The 19,852-nt window shown below is 46.1% G+C and overlaps 1 protein-coding gene across 1 annotated transcript in view; it reads right to left on the bottom strand.

Annotated features, from left to right (window-relative positions):
* The window catches only part of LOC147107213 (leucine-rich repeat serine/threonine-protein kinase 2), a gene marked incomplete at its 5' end in the record, with an annotated part of 193,741 nt that overhangs the window by 104,832 nt on the left and 69,057 nt on the right, over positions 1 to 19,852 (bottom strand). Inside the window, 2 exon segments of the mRNA XM_086007547.1 lie at positions 4,326 to 4,540; positions 5,033 to 5,520. Coding sequence (XP_085863673.1) covers positions 4,326 to 4,540; positions 5,033 to 5,520 — 703 coding nt within the window.

Genomic DNA, 19,852 nt, shown 5'->3' with positions numbered 1-19,852 from the left:
GAGGTTCTGCTGAGGGAGTTTGAGGAGCTAGAATCCAAATTAAAAAGCAGAACCTCAAAGGTAATAATCTCTGGATTGTTACCTGAACCACGCGCAAATTGTCAGAGGGACAAACAGATTAGAGGTTTAAATGCGTGGCTCAAAGAGTGGTGTGGGAGGAAGGGGTTTCAGTTCATGGGGCACTGGCACCAGTACTGGGGAAAGAGGGAGCTGTTCCGTTGGGATGGGCTCCACTTAAACCGGGCTGGGACCAGTGTCCTGGCGAACCGAATAACTGGGGCAGTAGACAGAGCTTTAAACTAATGAAGGGGGGGAGGATTTAGGAAAGAGTAAATTTAAAAGCAGTGAGAGAAATGTCGAGGCTCTAGAGCAGAGCTTTGGGTAAAAATAAGCAGAGTGGATCACGAAGGGACAGAGCGAGTAACAAAAGTAATAGGGCATCAGTGACTAAGGTGACATCAGGGAAAAATAGAAGTAAGTCAAAGCTAAAGGCACTATATCTGAATGCGCAAAGCATTCACAACAAAATAGATGAATTAATAGCACAGCTAGAAATGAACAGGTTTGATCTAATAACCATTACGGAGACGTGGTTGCAAAGTGGCCAAAGTTGGGAACTAAATATTCCAGGATACTTAACTTTCAGAAGAGACAGGCAAAGTGGAAAAGGAGGAGGGGTAGCCCTGATAATAAAGGATGGGGTAAAGACAGTAGAGAGAAAGGATCTTACCTCCGAAAATCAAGAAGTAGAATCAGTTTGGGTGGAGCTAAGAAACAGCAAGGGGCAGGAAACATTGGTGGGAGTAGTTTATAGGCCCCCAAACAGTAGTTGTAATGTAGGGCAGAGTATAAATCAGGAAATTAGAGGCGCTTGTAACAAGGGTAATACAGTAATCGTGGGGGACTTTAATCTGCATATAGACTGGGCAAACCAAATTTGCAGTAATAATGTGGAGGACGAATTCATGGAATGTATGCAAGATAGTTTTTTAGATCAGTATGTTGAGGAACCAACTAGGGAACAGGCTATTTTAGATCTAGTATTGTACAATGAGAGAGGGTTAATTAATAACCTTGTAGTAAAGGGGCCTTTAGGGAAGAGTGACCATAATATGATAGAATTTTATACTGAGTTTGAAAGTGATTTAGTTAAATCTGAAACTAGGGTCTTAAATCTAAACAAAGCAAACTACGTAGATATGAGGGGCAAGTTAGCTAAGGTAGATTGGGAAACTACATTAAAAGGTATGACAGTGGACGAGCAATGGCTAGCATTTGAAGAATTAATATATAATTTACAACAAATACACCTTCCTTTAAGGCACAAAAACCCCACAGGAAAAGTGGTCTAACCGTGGCTAACAAGAGAAGTTAAAGATAGTATTAGATCAAAGGAAGAGGCTTATAATGCTGCCAAAAAGAGTAGCAAGCCTGAGGATTGGGAGGATTTTAGAATTCAGCAAAGGAGGACCAAGAAATTGATAAAGAAAGGGAAAATAGAATATGAGAGTAAACTAGCGAGAGACATAAAAACAGACTGTAAAAGCTTCTATAAGGTATGTAAAAAGGAAAAGATTAGCGAAAGTAAATGTGGGTCCCTTATAGGCTGAGACGAGAAATTATAATGGGGAATATGGAAATGGCAGAGAAATTAAACAAATACTTTGTGTCTGTCTTCATGGAAGAAGACGCAAAAAACTTCCCGGAAATAGTGGAGAACCAAGGGTCTAGTGAGAATGAGGAACTGAAAGAAATTAGCATTAGTAAAAAAGTAGTACTGGAGAAATTAATGGGACTGAAAGCCAATAAATCCCCTGGACCTGATGGCCTACATCCTAGGGTTTTGAAAGAAGTGGCTATAGAGATAGTGGATGTATTGGTTGTCGTTTTCCAAAATTCCATAGATTCTAGAATGGTTCCCGTGGATTGGAAGGTTGCAAATGTAACCCCACTATTTAAGAAAGGAGGGAGAGAGAAAACGGGGAACTACAGACCAGTTAGCCTGACATCAGTAGTAGGGAAAATGCTAGAATCTATTATTAAGAATGTGGTAACAGGGCACTTAGAAAATAATAATAGGATTGGGCAGAGTCAACACGGATTTATGAAAGGGAAATAACGTTTAACAAATCTGTTTGAATTTTTTGAGGTTGTAACTAGCAGAATAGATAAGGGGGAACCAGTGGATGTGGTGTATTTGGATTTTCAGAAGGCATTCGATAAGGTGCCACACAAGAGGTTATTAAACAAAACTAGGGCTCATGGGATTGGGGGTAATATACTAGCATGGATTGAGGATTGGTTAATGGACAGAAAACAGAGAGTAGGAATAAACGGGTCATTTTCAGGTTGGCAGGCTGTAACTAGTGGGGTACCGCAAGGATCAGTGCTTGGGCCTCAGCTATTCACAATCTACATCAATGATTTGGATGAGGGGACCAAATGTAATATATCCAAGTTTGCTGATGATACAAAGCTGGGTGGGAATGTAAGTTGTGAGGAGGATGCAAGGAGGCTTCAAGGGGATATAGACAGGCTAAGTGAGTGGGCAAGAACATGGCAAATGGAATACAATGTGGAGAAATGTGAAGTTATCCACTTTGGTAGGAAAAATAGAAAAGCAGAGTATTTTTTAAATGGTGAGAGATTGGGAAATGTTGGTGTTCAGAGGGACCTGGGTGTCCTTGTACACGAATCACTGAAAGTTAACATGCAGGTACAGCAAGCAATTAGGAAAGCAAATGGTATGTTGGCCTTTATTACAAGAGGATTGGGGTATAAGAGTAAAGGCGTCTTACTGCAATTATATAGGGCCCTGGTGAGACCACAGCTGGAGTATTGTGTACAGTTTTGGTCTTCTTACCTAAGGAAGGATATACTTGCCATAGAGGGAGTGCAACAAAGGTTCACCAGACTGGTTCCTGGGATGGGGGGATTGTCCTATGAGGAGAGATTGAGTAGACTAGGCCTATATTCTCTAGAGTTTAGAAGAATGAGAGGTGATCTCATTGAAAAATACAAAATTCTTACAGGGATTGATAGGGTAGATGCAGGAAGGATGTTTCCTCTGACTGGGGAGTCTAGAACCAGGGGTCACAGCCTCAGAATAAGGGGTCGGCCATTTAGGACTGAGATGAGGAGAAATTTCTTCACTCAGAGGGTTGTGAATGTTTGGAATTCTCTACCCCAGAGGGCTGTGGAGGCTCAGTCGTTGAGTATATTCAAGATAGAGAGCGATAGATTTTTGAATATTAAGGGAATCAAGGGATATGGGGATAGTGCAGGAAAGTGGAGATGAGGTAGAAGATCAGCCATGATCTTATTGAATGGCGGAGCAGGCTCGAGGGGCCGAATGGCCGACTCCTGCTCCTAATTCTTATGACAGAGCGAGACAGACAGAGGCACATACAGACAGAGAGAGAGACATACAGACAGAGAGACACAGACAGACAGACAGGCAGAGACGCAGAGAGAGAGAGACAGGCAGAGAGAGAGAGGCAGAGCGCCAGACAGGCAGAGCGCCAGACAGGCAGAGAGAGAAACAGACAGGCAGAGAGAGAAACAGACAGGCAGAGAGAGAAACAGACAGGCAGAGAGAGAAACAGACAGGCAGAGAGAACATAAGAAATAGGAGCAGGAGTAGGCCAATCGGCCCCTCGAGCCTGCTCCGCCATTCAATAAGATCATGGCTGATCTGATCCTAACCGCCAATCCACTATCACAGAACCATCTCCTGAATCTAACAGAATTAGACACACGAAATAGGAGCAGGATCAGGCTACACGGCCCCTGGGCCCGCTCCGCTACCCACAGGGCCATGACCGATCCGAACCTAGACTCATGTCCAAATTCCTGCCCGCTCCCCATAACCCTTAATTCCCTTTACTTCTAGGACAAGAGAGACAGGAGAGAAACAGACAGGCAGAGAGAGAAACAGACAGGCAGAGAGAGAAACAGACAGGCAGAGAGAGAAACAGACAGGCAGAGAGACAGAGAGAAACAGACAGGCAGACAGAGAAACAGACAGACAGAGAGCAACAGGGAGAGACAGGCAGACAGAGAGACATGCAGACAGAGAGAGACATATACAGACACAGACGTATACAGAGACATACAGATACACTTACAGGTACAGAGTCATTTACAGACTGAGATATAGAGACAGACGCAGGTATATATCCCTCATGTACTTTATCCGTGTGCTCCATTGTAGAGTAGCCGTGAGTTCAGCCAGTACGTGCACTGTGTGCTCTGCTGTATCTAAACCCAAGAGCAGCCCCTATTGTAATTGTGGGGAATTTCGGTTTCTCCCGACACTCAGTCACGTCTTGTCAATTCAGAAAGGGCAGCCAAACATCTGAAGGAGGTGAGCAGCCTACCATTCCCCTCGGCCTCATTTCCCTTGCAGCGGAATTCGATGTAGCTGTTGGCTTCTTCGTTGTGTTCTTTCAGGAGCAATTTCCGCCCGTTACACACCACCAAACATCGCTCTTTTCCAACCCAGTGAGAATAAATAAAATTACACAATTTAATCAGAACCCTGTGAAACACAGAGATAGGAATTAGGAACAGGTTCCTTACTAACACACGCCAACTGGTTTCTGCAGCACCATTACTGAAACTAGAATTTAACACGTTTGTTTACAATATGGCTGCAATGGTGCTTCATTTATTAAAAAATCCAAATATGTTAACTTGAAAACTGATATGAAAACTGGCTTAAATTATTTAATGTAATCTAGATAAGAAGCAAAATGCTGAAAATACACAGCAACTTCTGAAAAAGAAAAGCTAGTTCCTGATAGAGCTGTCATGCTGACAACATGGCGGAACAGGCTCAATGGGCCGAATGGCCTACTCCTCTTCTTTACTCAGTTGTCCTGACCTCATCGTCTAAGCTCGCATCGAGAAAACGGGCAAGGTACTGGAGGGAGAGCTGCTCCTCATGGACCCCCTACCCCAGTGCCCAGCAGCACCTCACCAGAGGAGGGAAACTAATCGGACCAGATAAAAAAAAAGAGAAAAGCAAAACCTGAGGAAGAATCCCTGCGGGATTTCAGGCAGGAAGAAAGCGCGGATGTGTAGATCCTCTTCACTGTCTTCTTTCCACTGCGCTGATACCGCCTTTGCATCAGTCAAGTAACTTGGGAATAGATAGGTGAGGGCTGGCGTGCAATCCGGTGATAGCCAATGGGAGCCGGGTTGGAACTCAAGTGCTTCTGGATTCAAGGCCTGGGGTTTTGAAGAAAGACAAATATCAAAATATTCCAATATTTGAAATAGTTTGCCTTTCTCTTCCTCGTCTCCAATGATGTCCTCTGGAATATCTTGCAGGTCTTCATCCCCACATTGCCTCAGCTGATGCTTCACCAGTATCAATATGGCTTTATGATGCAGAGTTCCTTTGTTCTGCAAGTCAAGTTGCCATTTAGCCTGGTCTGGTTTAATGGCCGATTCCTTCTTCAGTATTCCAGGCGGGATGTTCTTCAGCTGGTCCAACAGGTCATGGCGGACAATCATCTGAAAAAACAAAGAACTTGGATGGAAACAGATTCCCAGCTGACAGAACACTTTCCCATTCCTCAGTGGAGTGTGTATCGAAACATTTCCATCTGTGTCCATTATCATTCACATTATTTCACATATTTAAAATACCCCTAGAAGGGGTGCACATAAAACAAATGACACAAAAAGAAAGGAACTTGCATTTCTATAGCGCCTTTCACAACCTCAGGACATCCCAAAGCGCTTTACAGCCAATGAAGTACTTCGGAAGTGTCAGAACAAAAAAGGGAATCTTCTTGTGGAGGCAGAGGTATGACATAGAAACTTAGAAAAATAGGAGCAGGAGTAGGCCATTTGGCCCTTCAAGCCTGCTCCGCCATTCAATATGATCATGGCTGATCCTGTATCTCAATACCATATTCCCGCTCTCTCCCCATACCCCTTGATGCCTTTTGTGTCTAGAAATCTATCTATCTCCTTCTTAAATATATTCAGTGACTTGGCCTCCACAGCCTTCTGTGGTAGAGAATTCCACAGGTTCACCACCCTCTGAGTGAAGAAATTTCTCCTCATCTCAGTCCTAAATGTCCTATCCCGTATCCTGAGACAGTGACCCCTCGTTCTAGACCCCCCAGCCAGGGGAAACATCCTCCCTACATCCAGTCTGTCTAGCCCTGTCAGAAATTTATTTGTTTCAATGAGATCCCCTCTCATTCTTCTAAACTCTAGTGAATACAGGCCCAGTCGACCCAATCTCTCCTCATATGACAGGACTAAATTAAAGAGCAGAACCTACAAGGGTGATAATCTCTGGATTATTACCTGAGCCACGAGCAAATTGGCATAGGGTCAATAGGATCAGGGAGAGGGACAGCCAGCAGGGATTTGTTAAAGGCAAATCGTGTCTGACTAACCTGATTGAGTTCTTTGATGAAGTAACAGAGAGGGCTGGTGAGGGTAGTACAGTAGATGTTGTATATATGGACTTTCAAAAGGCATTTGATAAAGTACCTCATAACAGACTTATTCGGAAAATGGAAGCACATGGGATTAAAGGGACGGTGGTAACTTGGGTACGAAACTGGATAAGGGCTGGAGGCAGAGAGGAGTGTACAGTGGGGTCCCCCAGGGTTCGGTATTAAGACCATTGCTTTTCTTGAGTGAAGTATTTGAGTCAGAGACTAGGGTCCTGAATTTAAATAAAGGAAACTACGATGGTATGAGGTGCGAGTTGGGTAGGATTGATTGGGGAATGTTACTCAAAGGGTTGACGGTGGATAGGCAATGGCAAACATTTAAAGATCGCATGGATGAACTGCAGAATTTGTTCCTCCCTGTTTGGCATAAAAATAAAACAAAAAAGGTGAATCAACCATGGCTAACAAGGGAAATTAGGGATAGCATAAGAGCCAAGGAGAGGACATATAAATTGGCCATAAAAAGCAGCAAACCTGAGAATTGGGAGCAGTTTAGGATTCAACAAAGGAGGATAAAGGGATTAATTAAGAGGGGGAAAATAGAGTATGAGAGTAAGCTTGCGAGGAACATAAAAACTGACTGTAAAAGCTTCTATAGATATGTGAAGAGAAAAAGATTGGTGAAGTCAAGCGTAGGTCCCTTGCAGTCAGAATCAGGGGAATTTATAATGGGGAACAAAGAAATGGCAGACCAATTAAATACATACTTTGGTTCTGTCTTCACAAAGGAGGACCTGGATCACTGGGCCTGCTTCTGGGAAAGGTGGGACTTGTGCAAGTCGGACGGGTTGCACCTGAACCAGAGCGGGACAAATATCCTTGCGGGGAGGTTTGCTAGCACTGTTGGGGGGGGTTTAAACTAACTTGGCAGGGGGATGGGATACAGAGGGGAGCTGAAATAGGGGGTGATGTGCTGCCAATTATAGAGAAAAAAACAAGTCAGCTTGGTAGACAGGGCAAATATATAAGGGCAAGGCTGGATGGCATCTATTTTAATGCAAGGAGTCTTGCAAATAAGGTGGATGAACTGAAGGTGTTGATAAACACATGGGAGTATGATATTGTTGCTATCATGGAGACATGGTTGAGGGAGGGGCAAGACTGGCAGCTCAATATTGCGGGGTACAGAATCTTCAGGCGAGACAGAGGGGGAGGTATAAGAGGAGGGGGTGTCGCAATATTAATTAAGGAGTCAATTACTGCAGTAAGGAGGGATGATATATTAGCAGGTTCCTCTAATGAGGCCATATGGGTGGAGCTTAAAAACAAAAAGGGGGCAAGCACTTTGCTGGGAGTGTACTATAGGCCTCCAAACAGTCAGGGGGAGATAGAGGAACAGATATGTAGGCAAATCTCAGAGAAATGTGCAAATAATAGGGTAATAATAATGGGGGATTTCAACTTCCCCAATATTAACTGGGATAGTCAGAGTGTGAAAGGCTCAGAGGGTGTAGAATTCTTAAAGTGCATTCAGGAGAGCTTTTTGAGCCAGCATGTAGAAAGTCCTACAAGAGAGGGGGCGGTACTGGACCTAATTCTAGGGAATGTGGCCGGCCAAGTGGAAAAAGTGCTAGTAGGTGAGCACTTTGGTGATAGTGACCATAATATGGTAAGATTTAAGGTGGTCATGGAAAAGGACAGGGATGGGCCGGAAATAAAGGTTCTAAATTGGGGGAAGGCCGATTTTAATAGGATAAGGCAGGATCTGGCCAAAATGGACTGGGATCAGCTACTTGTAGGAAAATCCGCATCAGAGCAATGGGAGGCTTTCAGAAGGGAGATTGAGATCATACAATGGCAACATGTTCCCGTAAAGGTCAAGGGTGGTTCCAAAAACCACAGGGAACCTTGGATGACAGGGGATATACGAGAATGGATTAGGAAAAAAAGGAGGGCTTTTGGTAGATACAAAAGGCTAAAGACGGAGGAAGCCCCAGGAGTACAAAAAGTGCAGGGGGATACTTAAAAAAGAAATTAGGAGATCAAGGAGGGGCCATGAAATAACACTGGCGAGCATAATAAAGGAAAATCCTAAGATGTTTTATAAGTATATTAAGGGTAAGAGGATAACTAGGGAAAAAATAAGGCCCATTAGGGACAAAAGTGGCAATCTGTGTGTGGAGCCGGAAGATGTAGGAGGGGTTCTAAATGAATTTTTTGCATCTGTTTTCACTATGGAGAAGGACGATGTAGACATAGAAATAGGGCGGGGGGACTGTGATATGCTCGAACATATTAACATCGAGAGGGAGGAGGTATTGGCGGTTTTAGCTGGCCTAAAAATGGGTAAATCCCCAGGCCCGGATGAAATGTATCCCAGGCTGCTGTGTGAGGCAAAGGAAGAGATTGCGGGGGCTCTAACACATATATTCAGGACCTCTCTGGCCACAGGGGATGTGCCAGAGGACTGGAGAACCGCTAATGTAGTACCATTATTCAAGAAGGGTAGTAGGGAAAAACCGGGGAACTACAGGCAAGTGAGCCTAACATCAGTGGTAGGAAAATTATTGGAAAAAATTCTGAGGGACAAAATCTGTCTCCACTTGGAGAGGCAAGGATTAATCAGGGATAGTCAACATGGCTTTGTCAAGGGAAGATCATGTCTGACTAATTTGATTGAATTTTTTGAGGGGGTGACTAGGTGTGTGGATGAGGGTAACGCAGTGGATGTGGTATACATGGATTTCAGTAAGGCCTTCGATAAAGTCCCGCACAGGAGACTGGTCAAGAAGGTAAGAGCCCATGGAATCCAGGGTGCCTTGGCACATTGGATACAAAACTGGCTTAGTGGCAGAAGGCAGAGGGTGATGGTCGAAGGTTGTTTTTGTGACTGGAAGCCTGTGGCCAGTGGGGTACCACAGGGATCGGTGCTGGGTCCCTTGCTGTTTGTGGTCTACATTAATGACTTGGATATGAATGTAAAAGGTATGATCAGTAAGTTCGCGGATGATACAAAAATTGGTAGGGTGGTAAATAGCGAGGAGGGTAGCCTCAGTCTGCAGGACGATATAGATGGGTTGGTCGGATGGGCGGAACAGTGGCAAATGGAATTTAACCCGGAAAAGTGCGAGGTGATGCACTTTGGGGGGACTAACAAGGCAAGGGAATACACAATGAATGGAAAGACCCTAGGCAAGACGGAGGGTCAGAGGGATCTGGGTGTGCAAGTACACAGATCCCTGAAGGCGGCGGAACAGGTGGATAAGGTGGTAAAAAAAGGCATATGGGATACTTGCCTTCATTAGCCGAGGCATTGAATATAAGAGCAAGGAGGTTATGATGGAGCTGTATAAAACACTGGTTAGGCCACAGCTGGAATACTGTGTGCAGTTCTGGTCGCCACACTACAGGAAGGATGTGATCGCGTTAGAGAGGGTGCAGAGGAGGTTCACCAGGATGTTACCAGGGCTGGAGCGCTTCAGCTATGAAGAGAGACTGGGCAGATTGGGTTTGTTTTCCTTGGAGCAGAGGAGGCTGAGGGGGGACATGATTGAGGTGTACAAAATTATGAGGGGCATAGATAGGATGGATGCTGAGGAGCTTTTTCCCTTAGTAGAGGGGTCAATAACTAGGGGGCATAGATTCAAGGTAAAGGGCGGGAGGTTTAGAGGGGATTTGAGAAAGAACTTTTTCACCCAGAGGGTGGTTGGAGTCTGGAACTCACTGCCTGAAAGGGTTGTGGAGGCAGGAACCCTCACAACATTTAAGAAGCATTTGGATGAGCACTTGAAATGCCATAGCATACAAGGCTACGGACCAAATGCTGGAATATGGGATTAGATTAGACAGGGCTTGATGGCCGGCGCGGACACGATGGGCCGAAGGGCCTCTATCCGTGCTGTATAACTCTATGACTCTATGAGTCTATGACTATGACACAAATAACCTCCCAGAGATGTCGGGGAACATAGGGTCTAATGAGAGGGAGGAACTGAAAGAAATCAGTATTTGTAAGGAAATGGTGTTATGGAAATTGACGGGATTGAAGGCCGATAAATCCCCAGGGCCTGATAATTTACATCCTAGGGTACTTGGGTGATTGGGCAGATGCATGGCAGATGCAGTATAATGTGGATAAATGTGAGGTTATCCACTTTGGTGGCAAAAACAGGAAGGCAGATTATTATCTGAACGGCAATATATTGGGAGAAGGGGAAGTGCAACGAGACCTGGGAGTCCTTGTGCACCAGTCACTGAAGGTAAGCATGCAGGTGCAGCAGGCGGTTAAGAAGGCCCAAGACCGGAGAGGCAGCGGACCTGCGAGGGATCACCAGAGGCGGCAGAGGATAAAAGGAGCAGCCCGAGGCAGCGAGGCCCAGAGCCCCGAGACCAGAGAGGCAGCGGACCTGCGAGGGATCACCAGAGGCGGCGGAGGATAAAAGGAGCAGCCCGAGGCAGCGAGGCCCAGAGCCCCGAGACCGGAGAGGCAGCGGACCTGCGAGGGATCACCAGAGGCGGCGGAGGATAAAAGGAGCAGCCCGAGGCAGCGAGGCCCAGAGCCCCAAGACCGGAGAGGCAGCGGACCTGCGAGGGATCACCAGAGGCGGCGGAGGATAAAAGGAGCAGCGCGAGGCCCAGAGCCCCGAGACCGGAGAGGCAGCGGACTTGTGAGGGAGCACCAGAGGCGGCGGAGGTACTTAAACAGCAGCCCGAGGCAGCGAGGCCCAGAGCCCCGAGACCGGAGAGGCAGCGGACCTGCGAGGGAGCACCAGAGGCGGCGGAGCGACTTAAAGAGCAGCCCGAGGCAGCGAGGCCCAGAGCCCCGAGACCGGAGAGGCAGCGGACCTGCGAGGGATCACCAGAGGCCCGACCAATCCAGGTTCCGGGAGAGAGGTAAAAAGTAATCCAAGTGTGACGTCAGCAGGAAGCAGGTAAGTGATTGGTTGGTGAGTATTTCTCTCTTTTTTAAACTTTAACTCTGTTTTACAGTGTCTAAGGTCTCTCTGGTGTAGCGGGGACTGTTGGTAAACTATTTAACTGTAGTGTAATAGTGGGATTGATTGATTTAATTTAAACTCAATTAATTAAAGGGTAAGTCATGGCAGGACAGCCCGGCCCTGTGATCTGCTCCTCCTGCGAAATGTGGGAACTCAGGGACACCTCCTGTGTCCCTGACAACTACGTGGGCAGGAAGTGCACCCAGCTGCAGCTACTGACAGACCGCATTGCGGCACTGGAACTGCGATTGGATGCATACGGGAGCGTTCACGATGCTCGGGACATCGTGAATAGCACGTTTAGGGAGTTGGACACACCACAGGTAGAGGTTGGACAGGAGGAAAGGGAACGGGTGACCAACAGGCAGAGTACTAGGCGCAGGCAGGTAGTGCAGGGGTCCCCTGTGGCCATCCCCCTCTCCAACAGATATACCACTTTGAGTACTGTTGGCGGGGGATGGCTTATCAGAGGAAGGCAGCAGCAGCCAACTTCCTGGCACCAGGGGTGGCTCTGCTGCACAGAATGGGAGGAAAAAGAGTGGTAGAGCTATAGTAATAGGGGATTCAATTGTAAGGGGAATAGATAGGCGTTTCTGCGGCCGCAAACGAGACTCCAGGATGGTGTGTTGCCTCCCTGGTGCAAGGGTCAAGGATGTCTCCGAGCGGCTGCACAACATCTTGGAAGGGGAGGGTGAACAGCCAGTTGTCGTGGTGCATATAGGTACCAACGATATAGGTAAAAAGCGGGATGAGGTCCTAAAAGCGGAATATAGGGAGTTAGGAGGTAAATTAAAAAACAGGACCTCAAAGGTAGTAATCTCAGGATTGCTACCAGTGCCACCTGCTAGTCAGAGTAGAAATAGAAGGATACTTCAGATGAACACGTGACTAGAGGAATGGTGCCAGGGGGAGGGATTCAAGTTCCTGGGACATTGGAACCGGTTCTGGGGGAGGTGGGACCAGTTCAAACCGGACGGTCTGCACCTGGGCAGGGCTGGAACCGGTGTCCTAGGGGGAGTGTTTGCTAGTGCTGTGGGGGAGGGTTTAAACTAAAATGGAAGGGGGTTGGGAACCTGAGCAGGGAGACAGAGGAAAGGGAAACAAGGATAAAAGCAAAAGATAGGAAGGAGAAAAACAAAAGTGGCAGTCAGAGAAATCAACGGTTTAAATCAAACGTGGCCACAGTAAATAATAATTCTAATAGGTCTAAGAGCGTTAAAAAAACAAGCCTGAAGGCTTTGTGTCTTAATGCGAGGAGCATTTTTTAATAAGGTGGATGAATTGGCTGTGCAAATAGAGGTAAACGAATATGATTTGGTTGGGATTACGGAAACGTGGCTCAAGGATGGCCAAGACTGGGAACTCAACATTCAGGGGTATTCGATATTCAGGAAAGATAGGCAAAAAGGAAAAGGAGGAGGGGTAGCATTACTGGTTAAAGAAGGGATTAACACAATTGTAATGAAGGATATTAGCTCTGATGATGTGGAATCTGTATGGGTAGAATTGAGAAATACTAAGGGGAAAAAAACATTAGTGGGAGTGGTACATAGGCCTCCAAACAGTAAGGTGGAGGTTGGGGATGGCATTAAAAGGGAAATTAAAGAAGCGTGCAATAAGGGTACATCATGGGTGACTTTAATCTACATATAGATTGGGCTAACCAAATTAGTAACAATACTGTGGAGGAGGAATTCCTGGAGTGTTTACGGGATGGTTTCCTGGACCAGTATGTCGAGGAACCAACCAGACATCAGGCCATCTTAGACTGTAACGAGAAAGGATTAATTAGCAATCTTGTTGTACGAGGCCCCTTGGGTCGGAGCGATCATAATATGATCGAATTCTTCATTAAGATGGAGAATGAAGTAGTTGACTCAGAAACTAGAGTCCTCAATTTAAATAAAGGAAACTGCGATGGTCTGAGGAGCGAGTTGGGTAGGATTGATTGGGGAATGGCACTCAAAGGGTTGATGGTGGATAGGCAATGGCAAACATTCAAAGACCGAATGGATGAACTACAGAAGTTGTTCATCCAAGTTTGGCATAAAAATAAAACAAAAAAGGTGACTCAACTGTGGCTAACAAGGGAAATTAGGGATAGCATAAGATCCAAGGAGAGGACATACAAATTGGCCAGAAAAAGCAATAATCCTGAGGATTGGGAGCAGTTTAGGATTCAACAAAGGAGGACAAAGGGGTTAATTAAGAAAGGGAAAATAGAATATGAGAGTAAGCTTGCAGGGAACATAAAAACTGACTGTAAAAGCTTCTATCGATATGTAAAGGGAAAAAGATTGGTGAAGTCCAGCGCAGGTCCCTTGCAGTCAGAATCGGGGGAATTTATAATGGGGAGCAAAGAAATGGCAGACCAACTAAATACATATTTTGGTTCTGTCTTCACAAAGGAGGACACAAATAACCTCCCAGAGATGCCGGGGAACATAGGGCCTGAGGAAAGGGTGGAACTGAAAGAAATCAGTATTTGTAGCGAAATGGTGTTAGGAAAATTGATGGGACTGAAGGCCGATAAATCCCCAGGGCTTGATAATCTACATCCCAGGGTACTTAAGGAAGTGGCCCTAGAAATAGTAGATGCATTGCTGGTCATCTTCCAGAACTCAATAGACTCTGGAACAGTACCCATGGATTGGCGGGTAGCTAATGTTACCCCACTATTCAAAAAAGGTGGCAGAGAAAAAGTGGGGAATTATAGACTGGTAAGCCTGACATCGGTAGTGGGGAAAATGCTAGAGTCCATCATAACAGATGTAATAGCAGAGCACTTGGAAAGCAGTGACAGGATCGGACAAAGTCAACATGGATTTACAAAAGGTAAATCATGCTTGACTAATCTACTGGAAATTTTTGAGGCTGTAACTGGTAAAATAGATAAGGGAGAACCAGTGGATGTGGTGTATTTGGACTTTCAGAAGGCTTTCGATAAGGTCCCGCATAAGAGGTTAGCGTGCAAAATTAAGGCACATGGGATTGGGGGCAAAGTATTGGCTTGGATAGAGAACTGGTTAGCGGACAGAAAGCAAAGAGTTGGAATAAACGGGTCGTTTTCCGAGTGGCAGGCAGTGACTAGTGGGGTACCGCAAGGATCGGTCCTAGGACCCCAGCTGTTCACAATATATATTAATGATCTGGACGAGGGAATTGGATGTAATATCTCCAAATTTGCAGACGACACAAAGCTGGGTGGGAGGGTATGCTGTGAGGAGGATGTCGTGGAACTCCAGTACGATTTGGACAGGTTGGGTGATTGGGCAGAAACATGGCAAATGCACTATAATGTGGATAAATGTGAGGTTATCCACTTTGGTGGCAAAAACAGGAAGGCAGATTATTATTTGAATGGCAATAGATTGGGAGACGGGGAAGTGCAACGAGACCTGGGTGTCCTTGTGCACCAGTCGCTGAAGGTAAGCATGCAGGTGTAGCAGGCAGTTAAGAAGGCAAATGGTATGTTGGCCTTCGTAGCGAGAGGATTCGAGTACAGGAACAAGGATGTCTTGCTACAGTTGTACAGGGCCTTGGTGAGACCACATCTTGAGTATTGTGTGCAGTTTTGGTCGCCTTACCTGAGGAAGGATGTTCTTGCCATGGAAGGAGTGCAGCGAAGATTCACCAGGCTGATACCTGGGATGGCAGGAATGACGTATGAGGAGAGATTGTGTCAATTGGGCTTGTACTCGCTGGAGTTTAGAAGATTGAGAGGGGATCTCATCGAAACCTATAAAATTCTGTCAGGTCTGGACAGACTAGATGCAGGAAGGATGTTCCCGATGGTCGGGGAGTCCAGAACCAGGGGTCACAGTCTAAGGATAAGGGGTAAGCCATTTAGGACAGAGATGAGGAGGAATTTCTTCACCCAGAGAGTGGTGAACCTGTGGAAACATAGAAACATAGAAGATAGGAGCAGGAGTAGGCCATTCGGCCCCTCGAGCCTGCTCCGCCATTCAATGAGATCATGGCCGATCATCCAAATTCAGTACCCTGTCCCTGCCTTCTCCCCATATCCCTTGATCCCTTTAGCCTTAAGAAATATATCCAACTCTTTTTTGAATATATTTAATGAACTGGCCTCCACCGCCCTCTGTGGCAGAGAATTCCACAGGTTCACCACTCTCTGGGTGAAGAAATTCCTCCTCATTTCAGTCCTAAATGGCTTACCCCTTATCCTTAGACTATGACCCCTGGTTCTGGACTCCCCGGCCATCATAAACATCCTTCCTGCATCTAGTCTGTCCAGGCCTGACAGAATTTTATAAGTTTCGATGAGATCCCCTCTCAATCTTCTAAACTCCAGTGAGTATAAGCCCAATCAACACAATCTCTCCTCATACGTCATTCCTGCCATCCCAGGTATCAGTCTGGTGAATCTTCGCTGCACTCCTTCCATGGCAAGAACGTCCTTCCTCAGGTAAGGCGACCAAAACTGCACATAATACTCAAGGTGCGGTCTCACCAAGGTCCTGTACAACTGTAGCAAGACATCCTTGTTCCTGTACTCGAACCCTCTTGCTACGAAGGCCAACATACCATTTGCCTTCTTAACCGCCTGCTGCACCTGCATGCTTACCTTCAGCGACTGGTGCACAAGAACACCCAGGTCTCTTTGCACTTCCCCTTCTCCCAATCTATTGCCATTCAAATAATAATCTGCCTTCCTGTTTTTGCCACCAAAGTGGATAACCTCACATTTATCCACATTATAGTGCATTTGCCATGTTTCTGCCCAATCACCCAATCTGTCCAAATCGTACTGGAGTTTCTCGACATCCTCCTCACAGCTTACCCTCCCACCCAGCTTTGTGTCGTCTGCAAATTTGGAGATATTACATCCAATTCCCTCGTCCAGATCATTAATATATATTGTGAACAGCTGGGGTCCTAGGACCGATCCTTGCGGTACCGCACTAGTCACTGCCTGCCACTCGGAAAACGACCCGTTTATTCCAACTCTTTGCTTTCTGCCCGCCAACCAGTTCTCTATCCAAGTCAATACCTTGCCCCCAATCCCATGTGCCTTAATTTTGCACGCTAATCTCTTATGCGGGACCTTATCGAAAGCCTTCTGAAAGTCCAAATACACCACATCCACTGGTTCTCCCTTATCTATTTTACCAGTTACATCCTCAAAAAATTCCAGTAGATTAGTCAAGCATGATTTACCTTTTGTAAATCCATGTTGACTTTGTCCGACCCTGTCACTGCTTACCAAGTGCTCTGCTATTACATCTTTTATAATAGATTTTAGCATTTTCCCCACTCCCGATGTCAGGTTTACTGGTCTATAATTCCCCGCTTTTTCTCGACCACCTTTTTTTGAATAGTGGGGTAACATTAGCTACCCTCCAATCCATGGGTACTGTTCCAGAGTCTATTGAGTTCTGGAAGATGACCAGCAATGCATCTACTATTTTTAGGGCCACTTCCTTAAGTACCCTGGGATGTAGATTATCAGGCCCTGAGGATTTATCGGCCTTCAGTCCCATCAATTTTCCTAACACCATTTCCCTACAAATACGGATTTCTTTCAGTTCCACCCTTTCATCAGGCCCTATGTTCCCCGGCATCTCTGGGAGGTTATTTGTGTCCTCCTTTGTGAAGACAGAACCAAAGTATGAATTTAGTTGGTCTGCCATTTCTTTGTTTCCCATTATAAATTCCCCTGATTCTGACTGTAAGGGACCTACGCTTGACTTCGCCAATCTTTTTCTGTTCACATATCTATAAAAGCTTTTACAGTCAGTTTTTATGTTCCCTGCAAGCTTACTCTCATATTCTATTTTCCCTTTCTTAATTAATCCCTTTGTCCTCCTTTGTTGAATCCTAAACTGCTCCCAATCCTCAGGACTTTTGCTTTTTCTGGCCAATTTGTATGTCCTCTCCTTGGATCTTATGCTATCCCTAATTTCCCTTGTTAGCCACGGTTGAGTCACCTTTTTTGTTTTATTTTTATGCCAAACTGGGATGAACAATTTCTGTAGGTCATCCATTCGGTCTTTGAATGTTTGCCATTGCCTATCCACTGTCAACCCTGAGTGCCATTCCCCAATCAATCCTACCCAACTCGCTCCTCAGACCATCGTAGTTTCCTTTATTTAAATTGAGGACCCTAGTCTCTGAGTCAACTACTTCATTCTCCATCTTAATGAAGAATTCGATCATATTATGATCGCTCTGACCCAAGGGGCCTCGTACAACAAGATTGCTAATTAATCCTTTGTCGTTACATAATACCCAGTCTAAGATGGCCTGATCTCTGGTTGGTTCCTCGACATATTGGTCCAGGAAACCATCCCGTAAACACTCCAGGAATTCCTCCTCCACAGTATTGTTACTAATTTGGTTGGCCCAATCTATATGTAGATTAAAGTCACCCATGATGACTGCTGTGCCCTTATTGCATGCTTCTTTAATTTCCCTTTTAATGCCATCCCCAACCTCCACCTTACTGTTGGGAGGTCTATATACCGCTCCCACTAATGTTTTTTTCCCCTTAGTATTTCTCAATTCTACCCATACAGATTCCACATCATCAGAGCTAATATCCTCCATTACAATTGTATTAATCCCTTCTTTAACCAGTAATGCTACCCCACCTCCCTTTCCTTTTTGCCTATCTTTCCTGAATATCGAATACCCCTGGATGTTGAGTTCCCAGTCTTGGCCATCCTTGAGCCACGTTTCCGTAATCCCAACCAAATTATATTCGTTTACCTCTATTTGCGCAGCCAATTCGTCCACCTTATTACAAATGCTCCTCGCATTAAGACACAAAGCCTTCAGGCTTGTTTTTTTAACGCTCTTAGACCTATTAGAATTATTATTTACTGTGGCCACGTTTGATTCAAACCGTTGATTTCTCTGACTGCCACTTTTGTTTTTCTCCTTCCTATCTTTTGCTTTTATCCTTGTTTCCCTTTCCTCTGTCTCCCTGCTCAGGTTCCCAACCCCCTGCCATTTTAGTTTAAACCCCCCCGAACAGTGCTAGCAAACCTCCCCGCAAGGATATTTGTCCCGCTCTGGTTCAGGTGCAACCCGTCCGACTTGTACAAGTCCCACCTTCCCCAGAAGCAGGCCCAGTGATCCAGGAAACTAAAGCCTTCCCTCCTGCACCAACTCTTTAGCCATGCATTCATCTGCTCTATCCTCCTATTCCTATACTCACTAGCACGTGGCACCGGGAGTAATCCAGAGATTACAACCTTTGAGGTCCTGCTCTTTAATCTGCTACCTAGCTCCCTAAATTCTTGCTGCAGGACCTCATCCCTCTTCCTACCCATGTCATTGGTCCCAATGTGAACCACGACCTCTGACTGTTCACCCTCCCCCTTCAGAATGCCCTGCAGCCGTTCAGTGACATCCTTGACCCTGGCACCAGGGAGGCAACAAACCATCCTGGAGTCACGTCTACGGCCACAGAAACGCCTAAACTGAATTCTCTGCCACAGAGGGCGGTGGAGGCCAGTTCATTAAATATATTCAAGAAAGAGTTGGATATATTTCTTGAGGCTAAAGGAATCAAGGGATATGGGGAGAAGGCAGGGACAGGGTACTGAATTTGGATGATCAGCCATGATCTCATTGAATGGTGGAGCAGGCTCGAAGGGCCGAATGGCCTACTCCTGCTCCTATCTTCTATGTTTCTATGTTTCAAATGGTATGTTGGCCTTTGTAGCGAGAGGGTTAGATTACAGGAACAAGGATGTCTTGCTGCAGTTGTACAGGGCCTTGGTGAGACCACATCTTGAGGATTGTGTGTAGTTTTGGTCGCCTTATCTGAGGAAGGATGTTCTTGCCATGGAGGGAGTGCAGCGAAAATTCACCAGACTGATACCTGGGATGGCAGGAATGACGTATGAGGAGAGATTGGGTCAATTGGGCATATACTCACTGGAGTTTAGAAGAATGAGAGGGGATCTCATTGAAACTTATAAAATTCTAACAGGACTAGACAGACTTGATGCAGGAAGGATGTTCCCGATGGCCGGGAGTCCAGAACCAGGGGTCACAGTCTAAGGGTGAGGGGTAGGCCACAGCGTCGGCGGGAAACCTGAGCGGCAGAGCGGGGTATAAAAGTCCCCAGAGACCAGGTAAGGCCTCACAGCGTCGGCAGGAAACCTGAGCGGCAGAGCGGGGTATAAAAGTCCCCAGAGACCAGGTAAGGCCTCACAGCGTCGGCGGGAAACCTGAGCGGCAGAGCGGGGTATAAAAGTCCCCAGAGACCAGGTAAGGCCTCACAGCGTCAGCGGGAAACCTGAGCGGCAGAGCGGGGTATAAAAGTCCCCAGAGACCAGGTAAGGCCTCACAGCGTCGGCGGGAAACCTGAGCGGCAGAGCGGGGTATAAATGTCCCCAGAGACCAGGTAAGGCCTCACAGCGTCGGCGGGAAACCTGAGCGGCAGAGCGGGGTATAAAA

The sequence above is a fragment of the Somniosus microcephalus genome, chromosome 15, assembly GCF_052327205.1.
Source record: "Somniosus microcephalus isolate GS21.2 chromosome 15, FLI_Smic_1.0, whole genome shotgun sequence".
NCBI lineage: Eukaryota > Metazoa > Chordata > Chondrichthyes > Squaliformes > Somniosidae > Somniosus > Somniosus microcephalus.
Note: the sequence above shows the minus strand (reverse complement) of the source record. Positions and strands in the feature narration are given on the sequence as shown.